The 22,812-nt window shown below is 33.6% G+C and overlaps 1 protein-coding gene across 1 annotated transcript; it reads right to left on the bottom strand.

The window, feature by feature from the left end:
* Positions 1-243: 243 nt before the first annotated feature.
* On the bottom strand, positions 244-22,727 carry Agxt (Alanine-glyoxylate aminotransferase). The gene is made up of 7 exons (XM_069827869.1): positions 22,405-22,727; positions 13,507-13,699; positions 10,391-10,556; positions 5,138-5,293; positions 3,995-4,090; positions 1,879-2,127; positions 244-580 (listed from the first exon to the last, which is right to left on the bottom strand). Exons 1-7 carry the CDS (start codon positions 22,558-22,560, stop codon positions 418-420), a joined length of 1,179 nt encoding a protein of 392 aa, XP_069683970.1. The 5' UTR covers positions 22,561-22,727; the 3' UTR covers positions 244-417.
* Between the last annotated feature and the right edge of the window lie 85 nt (positions 22,728-22,812).

Below are 22,812 nucleotides of genomic sequence, written 5' to 3'. Positions count from 1 at the left end.
AATAGCTAGCAATTCAGTGTCAAGACTGGAGGAGGATGAACATGGTATGAAATAACTTTCTTGATATTTTGGAATATAATACCCTCCTCCTGATGTCCCATTATTAGGATTTAGAGATCCATCTGTATAAATTTGAAGGTGATCCTTATATGTGCTGCAGAGTAGTTCCATGGCATCTAACTTAAGAATGTACGTATTAAAAATAATTTATATAGAAATAGGTTTAGTCTCATACCATAAAAATTGTCATTGAAGCATTTAATAGCAGTCTCTATTACAAACATTGACCATTTTATATTCTTATCATGATGAACAATGACATAAGTAACAATTTCTTCAATCTGCAGCTTTAATATGAGTAAAAGAACTAAAAAATTACACCTTTTAAATGTAAGTGAAACTAATGTCGTTAATAAATTACAGTTTGGCAAACTGTGGTCTCCTCGCATAATCAAGTCCTTCTCCAACAGCTTTTACTGTCAGATCCACCTTCTCAGGAGTAGCATTGTAACCCATTACGCCAATACGCATTACCTTACCAACTGTAGGCCCCAGTCCTCCTGAGATCTCGACACGATGTCTAAAAATAGAACATACAATCAAATGATTAACAAATTCAATCCTTCAATACGTAATATTATGAAAAATTCATTCAATTTGCTCAAATAGCCAATGTTGTGTAATCTATACTAATAATAAATCTGTAGCCGAAATTTTTCTGGTAATTTTCGATTTTCCAAAAATAATTGATCCTAACATATGTAATTAACCGCCCTGAAACCGAAAATCGCTTTTTTGAAATTTTTGTTTGTACGTCTGTCTGTCTGTCTGGATGTTTGTTACCTTTTCACGTGATAATGGCTGAACCGATTTATATGAAAATTGGAATATAAATTAAGTTCGTTGTAACTTAGAATTTAGGTTATATGGCATTCAAAATATTTTATTTAAAAGGGGGGTTATAAGGGGGCTTGAATGAAATAAATCGAAATATCTCCCTTATTACCGTTAATTTTCATGAAAAATATTAAATAATAAAAGTTTCTTTAAAAATAATTTCCTGTAAGTTTTATTCTATGCAAAATTTTGATAGAACTGATATTTAATGAGATAAATGAGTTTCAAAATGACAATAACAACACCATCTAAGTCGGTGTAATGAAATAAAAAAAAATGACTTCGTCTATAAGGGACCTTGGACAACAACAATCGAAAGCTATGAAACATAGCCTACAGAGAATGTTTCTATGTTTGTATGAAGTAATATCGGAAGCTAAATTAACCAATTTGTAAAATTAATTATTAATTCACCATTGGAAAGTGTAGTTTCTCTAGATGGACATAATGCTACGATGTTATTACAGTAACTTCTGAGTGAATCGAGGACAGGAAAGATTAAAAAAATGTGCATACACAGAAAACTTGATAGGCTATTCTGTACATTCGTTTCCTGTATTTCCTAAAATAATTTTTATAACCAAATGAGTGGTCTCTGGATCAAAATGATCGCATTTTAATTTTTTTAATACAATTTAAATTAAGTAACATAATAAACGATGTATCCTTCTATCAAACACGAATGTTCCCTGGATCAAATGACCTATTTTAATTATGTAATTACTTTATATTTATTTCTAACGGGTGCAGTGGAGCGTATGGGTACGGCTAGTTGAAAATATTTTTGTTCCTTTCAGAATAACTGCAATTAACTTTAGGATTTATTTAAATTTTGTGTTTTATTAAATTTATAATAAATATGTGATACTTGTCTGGCAACAGATTATTATACTGAAGTGTTTTGTGTATTTTAATGTGTCAAAATTTATATATGAATATATTTCTACATAACAAATCAAATTGAAATGGCATAAGGCTTACTTTTTCATAGTGTACTCCTGAATGAGTCTCCAATCAACATCCTTTGGCACTTTAATAGTTGTAACAGTAGGCAGTCGGGCATCTTTCTTCTCAACAAACAATTCAAATCCAAGCCTTTCTAACCCATCATGAAGTCTCCTGGCACACGTCTGATGTCGAGCAATACATTTGTTTATCCCCTCTTCCACAAACATTGAGAGTGCTTCACGTAATCCATAAAGCAGACTTACAGGAATCGTGTGGTGGTACCTAGTTCAAGGAAATATATGTTTTATTTCTTGAATTTTGATATGTTTAATCTCACTACATTTCTGCAGTCAATAATTTCACTTTATGATGATTATCTTGTGCTGATCTCCCGTTAAATATAACAGCTCGGAAGGGAAAAAAATATAACTGTTTTATTTGCAACCGACAAAAACATATTACCAGTACTGAATAATATTAGGAAAGAGAACTTGCAAATAAAAATTAATGGAATGTCAACAAAACTAGAACAGTGGCTAACAAATAATAAGCTTAAATTAAATGTTCTATGATCGCAGATGCACTTCGATCCAAATATCTAGACATTCACAAGGAAGTTCATTATATGGCTGATGGTGCAAGCAATCGTAGGTTCGATATCATAGCTATTAATAGAAATAAACAGACAGCCGAAATAATTGATCCTACAATCAGATTTGAAATCTCAGCCACTCAACCATCGGAAGTGAACGAAGAGAAAAAGAAAATCTACGAGCCCATGATTCAGTACCTATCGGCGAAATACAACATAGAAAAAATCACAGTTATCGGTCTCTTCTTCGGAGCAAGAGGCACCATTCCGAAAGCCTTTGTAAAGTGGAGGGAAAAATACAAGCTGATGAGAGATCTTCAAGATGCCATCGTCACCACCATAATAAAATTTTCTGTACCGATATTTCGTCAGCATCTTTATGGTGTACATTCAATTTAAATTATATTTGGTTCTATTTTTTTTCTTATGTCTTAATCAATTTTGTCTGAAACCTGTTTATATAATTTTTCATTTTAAATTTTATTGTGAGCTATTCTGTGTCGTAGGGCAAACCCAAAATAATGGGTCAGACCAATAAATTAAATTAAATCTGTTTATATATCATTTAGTCAATATCCATCTGATTCACATAGTACTTAATAAAACCATAATTAAGTAGTAGAAAGCACTGAATTTTTGGGTGTATGGCTCGATTTCAGTCTGACATGGGAAAAGCATATACAACATCTGAGAAGCTGAGTTGCTTATGTTATGCTTTTCAAGTCCTTGCGAAAATACCACCCATGGGACTTTTAATATCAGTCTACTTTGGATATGTTCATTCAATATTATATGGCATTATTACTTAGGAATCTTCACCAAAATTGACACAAGTACTCAAATTGCAGAAAAGAATACTTAAAATCATTGAGCAAGTTCCTATTCGGACTGAATGTATAAAAATTTTCAGAGAGCTAAAAATCTTGCCTGTACCGTGCATATATTTTTTTCAGAAATAGTGTGCTTTATTCATCAAAATATAGGTTCCTTTAAAACAAATTCAACCTATTATGAGTATAACACCAGAACATTCCGAAACATATATTTGAATTACTGATATCACAGGCTTACCAGAAGTCTTAAAAGCATATCACTAGAGGCAACAATTTTTACAATAAACTTCCACAAAATATCAAATAACTTAGTATGGGAAAATCACTAGTTTCTGTGAAGCACGGTATTTTAATATGTATGTATATATTCTAATTACAGGACCTCGCTGTCCTCTGTTGAATATTTTGTAATCAGTTTCCAAGGTTAATCATAAAAAACCCGTATTTTAAGTTTTACTACTACTATATACAGTCCCACAGCTGCCATGACATGTTCTAATTATCTGTTTCATTTTCTCTAGGAAATAACTTTGCTTAAAAAGAAACGTCATCTGAAATCTTCATTAATGTACTGTACCGGCACTTTAAATGAAATGAATTGCCAAATAATCTAATGAGTTTAAAAACATAAGTAACATTAATTACCGAAATATAGTATAATTTTCTTTTCATATGGAAGTAAGTACCGGTACCTAAGTATAATTTTGTTACTGAAGTTACTTACACTCGTGGTCTTCCAAAGCATGCCCAGTAGTCACCCAGAATCTTCATGTCCCAATAGAAGACAGCAATAGGTGTAGTACGTGCCTCGATTTTACCCCTTAAAGATGAAGAAGAAGAATTTTCACAAATGGCATTGCAGTTTGTCATTGTTAGTACATTTTCAATAATTATAATTAGGTCCTAATCATAAATTTAATGAAGTCTCAGTAATTGAATTACGGTCTATAGAATATTTTATTTTAATCAGTGTTCAGGGAGGCTCTTATAATTTTTATATTTCTTGTGTCTAACTACAAAATCTTAACCATGTGGTGGCAGAGGGATCTGGCGAGTCCTGGGATTTTTAATTGAAAAATCAATTTAGTGATATTTGTGGTGGACAAAGTCGCACTTGAGGTTTTTCTCGGGATTATTCCTTTTCCTCATGTTAGGCATCAACATCATATTGCCCCTAGCTTCATTCCATAGCAATCCTTGATCGCTGGCTGGTGATGCAGAGGTTTTTAAAGCAATTTTTATTACTAAAAAAATCGGCACCAGAATTGTAAGATACTGTTGGCTGTTACGAGTCAATGTCTTACATCAGTTTTGCTTAAGTATGCTACAATTGTTTACATTACTTGTACTTTTCTGTTTATTGTAACTGTGTGTAACTTAAACAATGCAAATTTCCATGAATACAAGACTATTGCTTTCACTTGGTATCTGTTGTTGTCTTTTAACTTTTATTACTGCACAAAATTTGTTTTATTACTGCACAAATTGTGTATGACTTCATACTAAAAATAACTCTGTGGTGATTTGAGGAGGAGGCTGTTATAAAGACGAGCAGGGTTACCTGCTTTGAAACCCGGACACAGCAAACCTTAGCGTAGTCAGCTGGTATGAATTGGGATTGCATCTCGCTGAGGGCTTAGTACAAAAGATCTAAAAGTTCACAACATTGGATTATAATGATTCGCTCCAATGATATCAGTAACTATAATATCTTGGTTAGAAATTCTAATAATACAGTACATGTTTTCTGTTACTAAAAATTATTTCTCATGTGATACTATTAAGATTTGCAGTGTCATGTCATATATTGAGATATTAACATTGTAGGTACCTACTTTGTTTCATAAAGAATGTAAATAAGACTTACACAGCTCGAGTACTGAATGAGATGGGAGCAAGGCCCGGAGGGGCTCCAAGAACTTTCTGTGTTCCTGTATACAGCACATCAATCTCCCACTGATCCATATAGACTGGGACTCCTCCCAGAGAAGCCACTGTATCCACAACTAGCAGACAGTTGTACCTACATGTAAACATTTAAACAGTCTAAATGAAATGGAACAAACTATAGTAAAATACAGTGGCGTAGCATGAAATTTTGAGCAGGGGAAGCTAACTCAAGTTGTCTTTCATGCAATATGAGAAAACGTATTACAAAAATACAGTCTTAAAATAAATAGTAGTCAATTTCAAGTCAGCAGTCGAAGATTGGTTGGAACCTCGTAAGTAACACCAATAAGGCATGACCTTAAATGAGACATAATAAAATACGATTTCACTGTTTACGCATATCTCTTAACAAATAGACACATATACGTATAACATTAGCTCACTCCCTGTCATACTTAGAGAAATCACAATATTAGTATCATTACGTAAGTATGCATCTGTCTTTTGGTTGTGTCCTTCATTGACAGCAAGGGAGTCGGTCGTTTGTTTTTTAAATCACACTTTTGTTCGTAAGTCAGTCTTGATAATACAATTGTCCTAAAAAATTCAAGTAAATTAGTGTCAGGAACTGTTATTTCGCTCATTATTTATTATATCAGCCACAATGCACACCAACACTTCAACTGAACACAACTGACGAAAAGGGATAACTCGGAAATTATTTATTTTAAATGTTAAAGCTAGCTTCTTTTCGAGCCTTGCGACTAGGGTAGTTTAAAAGGGATGGAAAATCTGCGGGGTGGATTACACAGAAGAAACCGGTCTGCTTGGAAGCTGGTGTGTGCAGGCTTCTTGTTTACTGCTGCATCACAAATCATCCTGAGCTGCCGCATCACAATATTTAACGCGTACAGTAAATATAAATTCTATTAAAATTAATAAATAATTTTCTCCATAAACTGCAGGTTTATTATGAAATTATTATTAACTGGGGAAGCTAAGCTTTTTAGCTTACATTGACGCTACGCCACTGGTAAAATAATCGAGAATTAACAATTACGTATGAAATATTGGAACTTATAATATAAAGATGCTTAAACTGATACTATATGCAATTAGATTTTTATTTTACTTAACTCCATAATTAATAGACATTTCACTCTACCATGTGCAGATTTATATCAATGTAATCCTGAAGAGCACTGTTTAATTTTATAAAACTCATATTCTTATATACTAATGCAGTAATAGCCACATTATTTCTGAGCTAAAGAAGTACTGCAAATGCAATTATATATTTTTCTATCATTTCTAAATCTACACCAACTTCTTTCACATTCCTTTTGGCCAGAAGGGCATTTCTTTATTAAAGTAATGAACCTTTATCACATTGCCAATAAATATATCCCACTCAGAAACAGTGCTCTTTGCGGATGATACAAATATGATTTTCAAAAGTAGAAATGAGAATATCCTACAGAATAACATAAATGAAGCTAATAATCAATTAAAAGAGTGGCTAATACATAACAGACTTAATCTAAACATCGACAAAACAGTTTTCATTAATTTTAATCGAAATAAAACGCATTAAAACTTGCAAATATATATTGACAATCAGAATATAAAAGAAGTTGAGTGCACAAAATTCTTGGGAGTATGGATGGACTCGAATTTGTCCTGGACTCAACACGTAAGCTTTCTCTCTGGAAAACTGTGCAAATTATGTTATGCTATTAGAATTCTTACGAAAAGCATATCTCTTCCAACTTTGAAAGTAGTCTACTATGCCCATGTAGGCCTACATTCCATTCTTTCATATGGTGTAATGCTTTAGGGAATATCCTCTGAAGCTATAAAAATATTTAAACTTCAAAAGAAAATAATAAAAATAATAAAACAAGTTCCTATATGCAATCCAAGCAAAGACATTTTTCAAGAATTAAATATTTTACCACTCCCCTGCATCTACATCCTAGAAACTGTTTGCTTTATACATAAGAATCTTAACTATTTTAAAAGGAACTCTGAAACTCACAACCATAACACAAGAACTGCCAACAATTTGCATATAAACTGTCATACTATTACCAAAAGTCTCAACAGTACTTCTCATACAGGTACTGTATCTTATTATATAACAAGATACCTGGGGATATTAAACATTTAAATTATGAAGGTTTCAAAACCAGGGTAAAAACTATTCTGCTCCAGTCCATGCCGTTCAAAATCACTGATTTCTTGCATTAAAGCTATAAAGCAAAATACCTTCCTTCATTACTGTTGCACATAATTTTTTTCTCCAAACAATATAATGTAGGACTATCTTGTTTTTACCCAATCTCTATTAATTTATTTACCGGTATTTAATGTCTTATAAACAGAAAATATATTATATATCTTGTTATTTATTGTGTCTTTTGGTAGTTTTACTATTCTTTGAAAACTTAAGAGTGTTAAAATTAAATTCATACTAGAAATCAATTAAATTCATACTAGAAATCTTATTTGTGTGTGTCTGTGTGTGTATTTTTTGCGTTTGTATTGTGTGTTTGTATCTAATGACGAACTTATAATCTGTAATAGATTGCACAGGGAATGAATAAATACAATACAATACAATACTGTCTTTTGTATCTTTTTCAATTTGGCTACTGACTGCATATATTTCTAATTCAGGTTTTAATACAATGCAAATGAGAGATTTTCAGTATTTAAATCAAAGGCATGGTTAGCGGTAGATGAGAATAAGTCATCAAAATAGTAGTAATAGTAGCAATATTTTAAACAGAATTTAGTGTATAATTTGCCCACACAGAGACATATATTCTTTTTCATGTGCAACATAGAGCAGAAATTAAAAAAAAAAAAAAAAAAAAAAAAAAAAAAACTTATCAATATTTTTAGTATTAGTTTTAGTATTTACCTATATACACCTTTCAAATTAAAATGATAGTTATTAACCTGTTCAGGATACCGGTATAGATAAAAAAGATTTCCATACACATAAAGAAATAGGATGAGAAATGTAAATAATTTCTTATGGCTTGAAAGTATATGGTAGGCCTACCTATCTTGTTTTTGACATCACTGCAAAATGCAAGTAACAAATTCTAAATTAGAGTTTTAAAATTAAATGTTCGAAAGCTGAACATAGATTAAACTTTTAAAACAGAATGGATTACAGTAGCCAGTAATGTAACACCAGAAACAAAATTTAGCAAGAAAGGATTATATATGTTCAACTAATTTCAGAAAATGATTACGATTTTAAAATTCGACTATATCCTTTCTTACTAAGTTATATTTACGCTTAAGTAAGGATAGGGTTTATATTATTATATATTTTATAAAAGACTTAATAATTCAGTTACCGGTACTATCAGTGCTGTTTTCTGGTGGAATGTGCCTTTTTATTATATTTTTGTTATGGAACTGGGAAATGTCGTAATAATTATGTTTTAACAATTATTCATTGAACTCCATTTAGGCCTTGAAAGCCGGACGAAAAGGAGGTCAAAAACGACAAATTCCCATTCACTGAACAGTAATTGTCTCCCCATCTGCTGTAACATATTCTACACAGAGTTCCACCACCTTCCTCTCCAGAAGAAAAGGACTGGTTACTACAATGAGAAATGTCCTTAATATTGAACTCATATGCGTTGATGATATTGTAATTAGTACAGTGCTAATAGTTAATAAGCATATTGATAATATATTGGTAATTCACGTAAAATTAATAATTAATATTACATACATACTGTTGCTGCTGTGTGTAATAATACACTACTTTAAAACGTTCATTTTTGTTCTAACTTCAGCTAGGTACGTAAATTATTTTATTATTGTAATATTGAATAAATACGATTGTTTTCATTCCTGTATTCAATTGTATGTACCAGTGGCGGTTCCTCGGGGGAGGGAAGGGAGGAACGTCCTCCTCACATTTTCTTCTTTTGAAAGTAAATGCCAAATAAAATATGTGCCTTGAAATTCGAGGAAGATTCGATAATTTTTAAGTTCACAGCTATAAGAAAAACTCGGTTGATCGAGTTTTAAACGACGCGTGCTCATGTGCTGTAGAAAACTGTGAGAAAGATGCGAGATTGTCTGTGTAGAGGAAAGGCACTCCATTTCTCCTCTACTGCAGTTAACACACATAGACAACAGCGCACTAGCGGCCAGAGAAAGAAGCAGAGTTTTAAAGCAAGTAAATGAATGGAGAGGGAGGAGATCCTCCTCTGAATCAGTCATGGGCGGGAAATAGAAACCGACTGGTCGTGCAGCAAGCTCGCTACCGCTGCCACCTAACGATGTTGCATTCAATCGGACTATAACACATCTAGGAGGAGACACAACAAAAACAGTTTTAACGCAACGCTATGAAAGACACCATGTAAACCTTTTTTTTAAATTATAAATCAAAAATATTATTCATTGCACTTTATATAGGCTACTATTCATGGTTTGAAACTTTCGTGGATATTTGAAAGTTAAAGTCGGGTTTATGTAAAACAAAGAGGAAGTAGTTTTACGTAGTTGGCCCCTGAAATTCACTTCTATTCATTGTTTACTAGACAGGGCAACAGCCAAGTTGTCAGTTTTGTACAAATATATTTGAAACTGAAAGTAGGTACTCCAAACTACATCATTTTTAACATAAAAAATTAATCGGCCACCGGCAGCTTTGAACAATAATGAACTGACATTCTTAAAAAATATGTGATACTGAACTTGTAAAATGTACATGTGGCAACACAGACCACGTGGGTGGGTGCAGTTTTCTCGCTTTCCTCAGAGTATTTCCCATTCCCATTTTCATTTCCCTAAAATGGTTCCGGTTACGAGTTAGTAGCTAGTCCCTTCCAACACGTGTGATGCTGTAGTGTGCTCGAAAAATGCTACGAGGTTGTGAATGTCCTTGTAATTGTTAATTTGTGCAATTATTCAACAATGAATGGAAGTGAAATCATAATATATTTTGGACAATTTAGGAAACCCAGTTTACAAGAACAGATTATTGCTATACAGAAGGGAAGGCCAACCCAACACTACCTGGTCTTACATGTATGCATGTAGGCTAATTTGTAGCATGTTTTATTCAAGAAGGTGTCATTTAGTGCTGTTAATTTCTTTTCTCCTCTTAAGAAATATGCAGGAGCCGCCACTGGTATGTACACAGTTTTAGCACAATTATTAACAAAAGAAATAAGGAACAAACGCATACTTATGGCAGAGGATGCCGAGTCCCTCCAGTGGTTGATAGACTCCTGTTGATGATTCGCCCTGTGTTATGAAGAACAGCACAGGTCTGTGTTGTGACAGACCAGCTTCAATTGCTCTCAGACAGAAATTATCTCCAGCTGGTTTTTCTATTGTTTTAACGTTGGCACCTGTTGGAATATATTACCGTATGTTTTTAAAATATATTTTCATTATCCTTATTATTGTTGTTCATTTTTAATTGTTGGTGTCTTTCTATTTGTCTTCATTATCATTAATTACTAACTTTGTTTCCTATTATTACTATCTTCTCATTTTTATTATCGATCTTACTTTTGGTTAGTAAAAGACATTGACATTTTTCACATCATCAAAATTTCCAGTATTACCTAATTTCATTTTTATTTTTTGAATGCAAGTTTCATGTAACGTTACGCTCTGTGTTCGTATGATCTGATAACAAACAATCTCGTGTGAGACAGCCATGAAAAAGAGTTTATAAATGTACACAATTTCGTGTTGTGACTCGACGTATATTTCTAAATTGATTAAAATAAATAAATTACTTGTTCAGCAGATGCTTCCATTCATCTGTGAGACAAGATGCTGGTCTCTGTTGTGTAGGTTCTAAATGTTTATTAAGTAGACTATTATATTTTAAAATGTTTATCTTGGTCTTAGTATATGTTTCATAACAAAATCTGTGTTTTATTATGATGTATAGACACAATTTTAGACTGGTTTGGCCTGAGACACACACAATCACAAAATTCACTCCTTAACTTGAAAGTCACAAAACAAAATTAGATAATTGGCTTCACAAATGTTCTACTAAAAAAAATAGTGGTCCTGTCTACAGAAATTAATTCAACTGAAGTTTAAGATGATGTTAATAAGGATTAAAAATGGCTTAAAATCTGAAAAGTAAATACAGTATAACCCCATTAATATGCTCGTCAAGAGACTGTGGTCTTAAAGCATTATAAGTGGAACAGCGGTATAGATGGGAAATGATTTATGAAATGGGGGAAATTTCAAGTTATCTTAACCGATGACTATTGATTGGTTTAGATATCAATGCCAATAAATCCGTACTATTATTTTTCTCGCGGTATATGTCATTCAAATCATTCTAACATATCTGATGATACTACTATCCCTTTCTTAACTGTAAATGAGCACAAACGCTACTTTGGTGTAAATTTTTCTGACGTTTTGTATATTCAATTCCATAATCGTTTCAAATGTAAATCATTTTACGTTTTAGGTGTGTTTCCAAATTATATGTAATACACTTTGTCAAATCTGGCAACCTTTTCATAAGGGAAGCTTAATTTATTATTATTATAAAGTAGGTTGACCAGATTTCCAAAAAAAAAAAAAAAGGGACACATTAAACTTGACATGAATCAACATTTTATCTAAACATTCATTATTACTTGTGTTTATATAATGTCAGTGAGCAATAAGGTCCAGTTTTATTTATTTTAAAGTAATAAATACTACATTGTTTGCAATAACTAGGTTATAATAATTATGCAAGTACATAATAGAGTAGCATGGATACTTGGCTTAAGTCATTGTTGACAATTTTTTATATTGCAACTAGTCTGGATTAATTAAGTTAACTTATCTGATTAAAAATACTTAAGGTTAATTGGACCTTACATCATATCCATGTCATTGTATTCTGAACTTGTTTCATAACAAAATTTTTGCCTCATATTACCTTTTAACTATTTTAACATTCTCCATGCAAATCAACTGTACAATCTGCATCATATTTCTTTGATGAGTGAATTTTCTCTAGAAGTGTTGGCTTTTCCTTCAGGAAACTATAGAAGTCCATGCAAGACACATTTTTGAAATGACATTTTGTGATTAACGTAGTCTTTATGATTTTAACTGAAAACTGATTCCTTTCGTCAGATCAAATTAAATTCATCAATGAAAAAACACTTTCTGATGATGCATTGGTGCCAGGTATTCCTAACACAAAACGTACAATGTGATTATGTTTGTAAAACTAATGTCTTTGACTTTCATAATTTGTAATGTTTCAGTCCACCTCTCTGTAATTTTAACATCACACTCCTTCCAATGTTCAATTTTTGCGCCATATTCCTTCACATGATTCACTTCACTGAATAGGTCATCTTCACTTATCACTTTTAAAATATTAGTGTCAATTTTGGAAATAACTTGAAGACATTTTTGAACTTCAGACCAAAAACCTTTTTATATCGATCTAAGTTCTGAGGGATTGATTACCGGTATGGAATTGAATTCATTACGGTGATATGTGATGGAAACAGTATACAATTAATCAGTGTTTTACGTGATTATTAAATAAAAATAAAAGAAAAAGAAATATTTTAACAATAATTTAGGGAAACGGGATGCCATTTAAAAAAAAAATGGGACATTTGGCATCCCAAGCATACGGTACTTTTCTCGGGACAGGGAACAAGAGGCTGAAAAAAGGGCAATTCCGTTAAAAACGGGACATCTAGTCACCCTAATTTAGACACCACTTCATAGGAAACATATTAAATTTTTCATTGGTTACAGTACAAAATGCAAATAAGAGCTCATTTCATATGAAAAAAAATGTTTGATTGTTGTTTGCCATGTGTTTGTATACTGCTATTATCGTATTATGAATGATAACATTTTCTATGCAGTTCAAGGAACTGCAGGTAACTTCACTAGCTTCAGAACTAGTTCTTAAAAAGCATCATGTATTATTGCAGGACTTCAGCCAATAGAAAATATAATGAATAAGAATTTTTTTTCAAAACTATAATGCAATCCACCGGAAGACTGAATGTTCCTAAGCATATTCTGCATCTCTAAATATCTCTGTATAAGAACTTGATCCCATATCACATAGTATGATTCTGTAAGACACTAAAATACATCTAACTACAAATTTTTACTGGCAGCAACAAAACTGATGGGAAGATATTTGCAATAGCAGTTACTTTTGAACAGAGAAATCAAGTTGATGAACTAAAATTTGAATTATATAAATAAATAGAGAGAGCATAATCATACACATATATAAACACATACATAACATATTTAGAAATGGGGATAAATTGTCTCATCTCATCATACCGTATCGGCGAGCCATATCAGCAGCTCTTTCTCCCCAAATGCCATGAACCGCTATCAGCACAACGTCTCCTGGTTCGATGAGATTACACATGGAAGCTTCCATGCCACCATGCCCTGAAGTACTGACGGCCAGAGTAAGGGTATTCCGTGTCTGGAATGCGTACTGTATTCCTGATTTCACTTCATCCATGATCTATAAACATTCACGGAAGGATTTATTTGTGGAAGTCATAATGCAGTGCATACTGATACTGATTGTTATAGAAAATTAAAGACTTGGGTATATAGAAATAAACATACATGTGTAAAACACATCTTTCAGAAGCAAATAAAAGGACGAATCATTTAAAATATAGTTTGTTGTTTAGTCAACTGTCCGAAGACAGGTTTGAACCTCATAAGTAACATCAATAAGGCATCACTTATGAGGCAACTAAGATGTTCAGTTCATTTCCTTTTCCAATGGATACATAGCCGATTAGCTACATATTCCACTAATCAGACTTCAAATCCATACAAACAATTGTTTTTCCTCTGATACATATCGTCAAGTGAGATGTGCTGCCTGACAATAGATGTACATATCAGCCAGAACCTCAATCAGAGGTATAAAATAAGTGTAACAATTTTATGGAAAAATTACATCAATCCAATAAGCAACCAACCAATAATACAGTAGTGGTAGCAGTGGCAGCTGGTTGACTGAGGCAAGTGAGGCCGGGCCTCAGTCACTTGGCCTAGCTGAAATCAAACTTTGTGTTTTTATAAATGTATTAGTTATTTGAATGAAGCATATATCGCTGTAGAAGCATTTGAAAACTTTGTGATGTATATAGACCTGTTTTGTAGTAAAATTTGCTCCTGAGGCCAAGATCGCTCGTGCCGGGTCTGGCTTGTGATGTATATAGACCTGTTTTGCAGTAAAATTTGTTCCTGAGGCCAGAATCGCTTGTGCCGGGTCTGGATTCTGAATTTCCTGTATTTTCGCGGGCTTTGAGCTTGCGCTTAAAACGTTGTAGCTGAGGCACAGTTCGTCTGGCCTTGTGGCCTGGTCAGGTTTCACTCCTCACATCCATGGGCTGGCCTCAAGGGTAGAGTGGGGTGGGAATAGCAATGGCGACTTGTCTTCCTAAATAGGCCATAAATAACACAAATTCCAGCTCTTTGGCAGGCAGAGACCCACACTATTCCCTCCCTTTATGTCTTAGTTTATGACTTAAGCTAGGTTGCTAGGGTGTTATACTATTGTACTTCGTAGTACAGTAGTGAATCTGGGCCAATGTTGTTATGTATTTCGAGAAACAGAAACAAATGCGAGAAACAATGCTGATGTAGTTAATTCATTGTTAGTGTCCTTTTTCGAGAAGAAATAATATTGAAAAAAAGAAAGCTTTAAATAAAGAGAGAGTCTACGAGATACCTACGACATCGCTGACAATTTTTCTGACAGAGAAATAATCTTAAAACGCGAGTTTCTATTGCATCCTGGTATGGGCAACATAGTAGGCTAATAATAATAGACTAATAATAATAATACTAATTATAATAATACAGTAATAATAATATTAATAATATAATAACAATAATAATATCACGAATAAACATTTCCTATCGGAGGCACTTAAACTTAGTTGCATCTGGCCTCACCGAGGATTTCGATCACCAGCCGCTACTGAGTGGTAGTGATACTGATAGTGGTGGTGGCAGTGGCAGTGGCAGTGACGGTGATGGTGGTGGTGGTGGTGGTGGTGGTGGTGGTGGTGAAGGTGGTGGTGGTGGTAACAATAGTAATAGTACTAATAGTATGAAGAAAGCAAGTGCCTTAGCAATACAGATAACAGAAAATATTGTTAAGAAACAGACAATTAAAAATAGAAGCAGTTCTCAAATATCCCTATATCTAGTTATTAACATAATCAACATATAGTGGACATCGCCTAATCTATATTCGAAACATGTTCTGTATGGTTGTGAAACTTGGACTCTTACTTTGAGAGAGGAACAGAGATTAAGGGTGTTTGAGAATAAGGTTCTTAAGAAAATATTTGGGGCTAAAAGGGGTGAAGTTACAGGAGGATGGAGAAAGTTACACAACGCAAAACTGACATAATTAGAAACATTAAATCTATACGTTTGAACGTTTGAAATGGGCAGGGCATGTAGCACGTATGAGCGAATCCAGAAATGGATATAGAGTGTTAGTTAGGAGGCCGGAGGGAAAAAGACCATTGGGGAGGCCGAGACGTAGATGGGAGGATAATATTAAAATGGATTTGAGGGAGGTGGGATATGATGATAGAGATTGGATTAATCTTGCACAGGATAGGGACCAATGGCGGACTTATGTGAGGGCGGCAATGAACCTGCAGGTTCCTTAAAAGCCATTTGTAAGTAAGTAAGTAAGTATGTATCAAGTTATAAGAAAAATAATTATTTCCCTTAAATTTTGAGAGAAAAATAAAATTAATTTAATTTATTGTTTATCTTTGTTCTTTCAGTTTTTAAAATAGCAAGAACTACTCACAAAAAAGAGAAAATATATTTTAGAGACCATCTGACATGTAATGTGAAACTGCTCAAAGAGAGAGACCACCTGTTTTATAAATGTGAACTCCTAAGAGAAACTCAGACTCTGCAGTGACATAACACGTTATGAAGGAAGTCACAAATTAGAGTTAAAAAAACAAATATACCAAATAATTTTTTACTTTTGCATGAGCAATTACGTTTGAAGGATTATGGTAATGTTAAATTAAAATATATATATATATTTTTTTTTCAGACGTTTGAGATGGGCAGGGCATGTAGCACGTATGGGCGAATCAAGAAATGCATATAGAGTGTTAGTTGGGAGACCGGAGGGAAAAAGACCTTTGGGGAGGCCGAGACGTAGATGGGAGGATAATATTAAAATGGATTTGAGGGAGGTGGGATATGATGATAGAGACTGGATTAATCTTGCACAGGATAGGGTCGAATGGTGGGCTTATGTGAGGGCGGCAATGAACCTCCGGGTTCCTTAAAAGCCATTTGTAAGTAAGTAAGTAACCAAAATGGAGTATAGTATTACAAATTACACTGAAAACAGTGAACATTTTTTCTTGCAAAGGTGAGAGTGTATTTTATGTATTTTTTCATGCTGCAATAGATAAATTGTATAGGCCTATCGATTACATTTAAGATGATGTTTTCACTATAATACTAAAAATGGTTTTCTAATCATCAATTGTTGAAAAACAATATATGGGTGTCATGCAAGTCTTGAGGCATATTTGAGTTCAGTACACAGAAAAACATAAGAAATCATGTATATTATGCAAAAAAAAATGTTAAACTTTGTTTATCATTGTTATGTAATGGGGCATTCTGAGACCTTAAATAAAGAGCAACAGGAAGTGAATTGTGTCATCTCATCCTAACAAATCGACATGTGTTTAAGGACATTGGAATATTTTTAAATAGAACAAACTAAGATTTAATTATCGTTGTAGTCACTATTAATATGGTACAGAAAATTGTACAAAAATAATAATTTAAAAACAGGAATGGAGGAACAATTTGAACAGTTTTTTTTGTTCGAAAAAAAAATAATACAATGAAAATGTTGACAGTTTTAAAAAGTTGATATTGAGTAACTTGTATATACCAAACGTTTTACACGAATATCCTCCAGCCCAAAGTCCGTGACATATTTCCACTAAAGATATGCCATTGGATTCTTGACTTATCGAAGCAAACTGCTGTTTTGGGTCGAAGGTGAAATATATTTGCAACAAACAGAAATATCAGAGCTTTGTAATTTGTTATGATACATTACGTAGATTGTAGTCTAAAATTTCTGCATTGCAGTCTGTACAAAGAACACCAATAGATCTATCTGTTCACATGGCAACAAAGAAGAGTCACTGCTAATTCAGAGACCTCAAGATCACGTGCACGTGTTTACATCACTTTATTCTTTTGTTGGACAGACGTTACAGACAAAATTTCCCAGTCTAAATAACTATTTATTTAATTATTCATTGTTCAATACACTCTTTTAACACTTCGGACAATGAAGGATACCATTTTGAAACTAGTCAGTCAGGTAAATTTAAAAAGTATCATAAAGCTATTCAGTATTTATTTAAATTTAATTTAATTTAAACAAAAACATGACAATTTAGATATTGAAGGAGAGGTTTAAAACCAGTGTTAATTGCATTTTAGGTTTCGCCCCTTCGCCCTCCTTTGATATTTCAAATGGTATCCCTATATTTTTATACTTAAACTTGAAAGACTATTCAATGTTTATAAATCTGATTCATTTGTTCTTACATCTTTTGTTTTCTATCGTCGTCTGGCAACCTGGATTGTTAATTTTGTTGGTTAGAGCTGAAGAGAATGAAAGTATAAACACTATTGAGCATTTAATGTGATAGTCGTGCTTGGTATTAAATTACCGGTATTTAAAAATGGTGTTACCCTCGAATAGAAAACATAAACCATTTTCAATAATTTAATTTAGGAAATTATCCAAAACAAACTGTGTTTTCACCCTACAACCAAATGACAATAACAACAATCCCAATATCCAGACAATGATAGAAAATAAAAGATGCGGGAACAAATGAATGAAGTGTATAAACAATTGAATACTCTTTCAAATTTAAGTGTTAAAATATAGGGGATGCCATTGGAAATTTCAAAGTAGGTGAGGGGGTTCCACATCAGGAGGTCCCGGGTTCGATTCCCGGGCTCGGCTCTTGGTGAATTTTTCTTGAAAAAGAGAAATTCCCTGGGTGTCTAGAGTCTGGAAATTTGTATGAATATGAGTGTGATTTTGAGTGTGCCGGGTTAATATTAATTAACCAATCATCACAAATATAAAAATAATAGGCTACATCAGGACTGTCGCTGGGCAGTAATCTGAACACACGTTTCAGCATCACATTGTTGACAAGTAACTCCATTTGTTAGCACAACCATAAAGCATCTAATAGATGCTACTGGTAAGTTTTGAAATGAAAGTTCTATTTATGGAGTGTTAAAACTAATATTCGAAAAACCCAAACAAATGCTAATGATAAACCGGTATTTAACATGAACAAATGCATATTGTTTAATTATACCGTATTTCATTACATTTACCAACACGTGTAGTGATGGAAAAACTGACTCTGTCGATCATTAATTAAATCATATTCTTTTATAGACTTACTTCTGTTACAATAGATGTTCATATTTTTCTCGTAGAATGTTTATGAAGTATAGAGCGATTATAGTGGCATTGTTGAAAGTATAATTTTGTATCAGCATTCCTAACAACTTAAAAAGTGATGCACATTTAAATTATACATTACTATAACTGTTGTTATTACAGAACTTGATCTCTTATAGCTTACAATTTAAGTCAGCATTTTTTCAATCTTTTTCAACATATGGCACACTAAAGGTAAATAATTTAAAATCCTTTGACACATTCCTATAATCTAAACCAGTAGTTCCTAACCAGAGGGAATTTTGAGGATTTTAGGACGGAACGTGATTACTGAATGTTGACTTGTGCCATGTTCACTGAATGCTGACTATTGTGGACTCATTTTTTACTAGATATCTATTTTAATACTATTTTCACTTTTATTTTTTCAATTTTTGCTACTGCAACCTTAACTATTTCTATTTTCTTATGGCACACCAGTGGATCATTCACAGCACACGAGTTAAAAATGGCTGTTATCAACTTCATATTGTACTGCTATACATCGAAAACTGAATTGGTGTGCATAATCTTAGAAAAACTTCCATAAAAATGTTTCACCATCACTGAAGTAGATTCCTACTTTTATATATCAATGGCACAGCGTAAGAGACTGGTGGTAAAACAATTTTATTTTTATAATAATACCAGGACATTCGAAAAGTAATGGCAGTATAGTTACTGTTTCAAACTAAATTTATTTAGATTGCTTTTGCCATTACACACTTCAAATATAAGTAGTCCCCTACCATGTCAACAATACATTGACAAATCCTTGGGAGATGGCGGACTCCATTTGCAGCATCATTTCTGGATATATCTGTCACTGACTAATCTAAAGCTCTTTGGTTGTCAACTCTTGATTGAAAGAGAATGCCTTACTTCCGCCCATCTTGCAATAGTTCATTGTGGTAGGAAAATAATTTAAAAGCAAATAAATAAGCAAGAATAAAACTCATTAAATTTAACCCACAAACAAAAATTGGCTTCTCTCCCATAAGCTTCTTTTAATACACAAAGCACCGAGTTGCATTTTTGTCCTCTTGCAACTTCGATTTTTATGGAGCACCTACTGAACATTTCTTAAGGCTGTATTATGTGCTGCAAATCAGAAGCAATCATTGTATTTACAAAATATGGTTACTTGGAGACTTTCAATGTTGCATATTTATGAAATAATTGCTGCTGTCTTACATAATACAACATTTCAAGGTCACCACTAGGAGCATTGATTTACAGCATTTTTGCCATTACTTATTAAATGCCCTAGTATATTAAAGAAACTAGAAAATATTATTAGTTTAGCCTTAAAATTTTTGTAGTAGGTTATTTTACAATGCTGTACCAACATCTCAGGTTATGTAGCGTCTGGATGAAGTGAAGGTGATATTGCCAGTGAAATGAATCCAGGGTCCAACACCGATACTTACCCAGCATTTGCTCATATTGAGTTGAGGGAAAACCCCGGAAAAAACCTCAACCAGGTAACTTACCCTGAACCCAGACCACCTGGTTTCGCGGCTAGACGCGCTAGCTGTTACTCCACAGGTGTGGATAGCCTTTTAGAAGTATTTCTTCTATGAAACTTTCATTCTTTGTTGAGAAGTAGAAATTTTTCTTCCTTCTGTAGGAGTTGGTTGTGTATGATACCAGTATCCCTTATTTTGCGTTTTTCGTTGTGGTCATACACTTGTGGCATTGATTCCTTTCCCCCTCAATTGCATACATCGCCGATTAACTACATATTAGGCTATACTAGTTAGACTTCAGATGCATACAAACAATTGTTCTTCCTCTGACACATATCGTCAAGTAAGATATACTGCCTGATAATAGATGTAGGCCTACATATCAGCCAGAATGTCAATACACATACACACACACACACACACACACACATATATATATATATATATATATATATACAACATTCGTAATGTTCACGTAGATTCTAAAACAGCTGAATGCTGTAGGTGGATAAGAAAAATGTGTTTTACAGAAAATTATGCCTTCCCCAAACTTGTCAATAACTTTTAACATAATTGTACTACTCAGTGGCTGTTTGTGAAACATTTCACGAAATCCATCTGAAACGTGTTTCAGACTTAGGCCATTTGCTCATCCGAGTCCATATGAATGGAAAGAATGCACAGGAAAAAGACTTTTTCCCCTGTTGTAAGAGCTATAATTGCAGGATTAAGCCCAACACTGAATCTACAATATGTCTAAATATTCTGGCAAATAAATAAATACTTGTTACTAGGCACACATACGCAGTAGCCGAGCGAGAATTTTAGTAGTTTGTTTTGGCGCATACTGTAATTTTCATGCTTGCTATGATCTAAGACTACCAAGAGAAGAAATTCTACAGGAGGACATGGAATCTAAAATAAGAGGACATTGCTGAAAAAAGGAGGACTTTTTAAAAATTGGTATGAACAAAATTAAGGCTAAAAATAATGGCTCATCTTAGTTTTTTCACTAATTGCTGGATCAGTATTACATCTGTATGCCTACCCTACTTATCGGTGGAGCCCACTTTGTGCACAAGAGCCTGAAGAGACAAACTTATATCTTGTAACAAATAACTATGGAACTGTTCAGAGGACTTGTCCTTGACATGATGATACCTCTGACTGTCTCCGTTAGCATGCGATTTCGTTCTTTTGTCCATTGAGCAGATATCAGGGAAAATACTCTCTCAGCACTTCCATTGTGACTTGGGATAAATAAATTGATATACTTTTAAGAGTTTTGAGAAAGTTTTAGTGCTTGCAGAACTATAAGAATTGAAGAATTTGGACCATTGTTTATCTGAAGTTAAATCTTTGTCCAAATTAACTTGATTGTCGTATCTTTGCACATTGTAGAATAAAATTTATAAAATAGGTTAGAATCATGAATAGTGACATTTTTAGAGGTAAGAATTCAATGCATGTCAATAGGTCATCATACATTATGTTTTTTTTTATGTGCTCCAGCTTCAACCATTGGAAGCAGTTAAATTCTTTCATAAGTTTTCACCATTTGTTTAGATATTCTATGTATAATATCTCACATTATTCAATATTATTGTTAATTCTAGTTGAAATGCGAAATGCCGGACATTTCAAATTCTTATTTAAAATGCCTGCCTGATTAAAAAAGAGGACATGTCCTCCTTTTGCCGGATGGATGGTAACCCTGCTATGATCTGAGGTACTGGTTTCAAACCCGGCCAAGGGCGATAAAAATCCGTAGCATTTCTTCTTAATTTGTCTGCCATTTCTTATCCTTGTAAAAATTTAGAGATAGGGCCAGCCACCCATATCAATGGTCCAAGCGCATATGGGCTTGTCCCAACCCTCACCCCGTAATCCATGCCATATGAAGGGTTCAGAGCCATAGTGGGCCAAGCGCCATATATTAAAAAACAGAGAAAACAACGGTTGAAATTAAGTGAACACGATAATTCAATAAAACATATAGCAACTAATATAAAGTATGCACATTAAAACTAAATGATATGTCAATCTTCATTAAACTATGGCATTCGCTTAACTTTAACCCTTGCTGTCTTTGTTTTTAATAGATGGCGTTTGGCCCACTATGGCTCTAAACCTTTCATATTACCCTCCTCACACAAAAAATAAAATGACCAGTAAGTGTAATGACATTACCGCGCAGCATTCTGGGTGTAAGTGCCCCAGCACTGGCAATCCCATGGCGTGAAGAACTCTGGGGGGACAGTTGGATGGTCCTGGCCCCATCAAGAGCTTCTCCGGCACCGACAGGGGCTTCAGCAGCACTGAGGGGCGGTCCACTTGAGTCTGCATCGTAGAGGAGTCGAACAGTAACCAATTCGCAAACTGCACAGAGACAAACTGTTCTTGTTTAGCGACAGTGTCTCGGCTATTTGACGTTACGCGTACTTCAATTAAACTTATTTATCAGTGCCCTTTGAACCGAAGAGATAAAATATAAACAACTTGTTCCAAGATTCCGTTTAATGTATCTGTTTTCAACTGATATTACTTGAGAAAGGGAATCGAATGCGTTTGTTATGTAACTGTTATGGTATGACTGGG

The sequence above is a fragment of the Periplaneta americana genome, chromosome 6, assembly GCF_040183065.1.
Source record: "Periplaneta americana isolate PAMFEO1 chromosome 6, P.americana_PAMFEO1_priV1, whole genome shotgun sequence".
NCBI classification, from domain to species: Eukaryota; Metazoa; Arthropoda; class Insecta; order Blattodea; family Blattidae; genus Periplaneta; species Periplaneta americana.
The sequence above is the reverse complement of the archived record's forward strand: the minus strand, read 5'-3'. Positions and strand labels throughout refer to the sequence as shown.

Excerpts from the sequence above, each read along its gene's own strand:
- Agxt (XM_069827869.1), bottom strand. The coding sequence starts at position 22,560 with ATGCAGACTCAAGTGGACCGCCCCTCAGTGCTGCTGAAGCCCCTGTCG. Across the intron at positions 13,700-22,404 it reads TACACCCAGAATGCTGCGCG|ATCATGGATGAAGTGAAATC; the intron begins GTAATGTCATTA and ends GAATGTTTATAG. Across the intron at positions 4,091-5,137 it reads TCATTCAGTACTCGAGCTGT|GGGTAAAATCGAGGCACGTA; the intron begins GTAAGTCTTATT and ends TTCATCTTTAAG.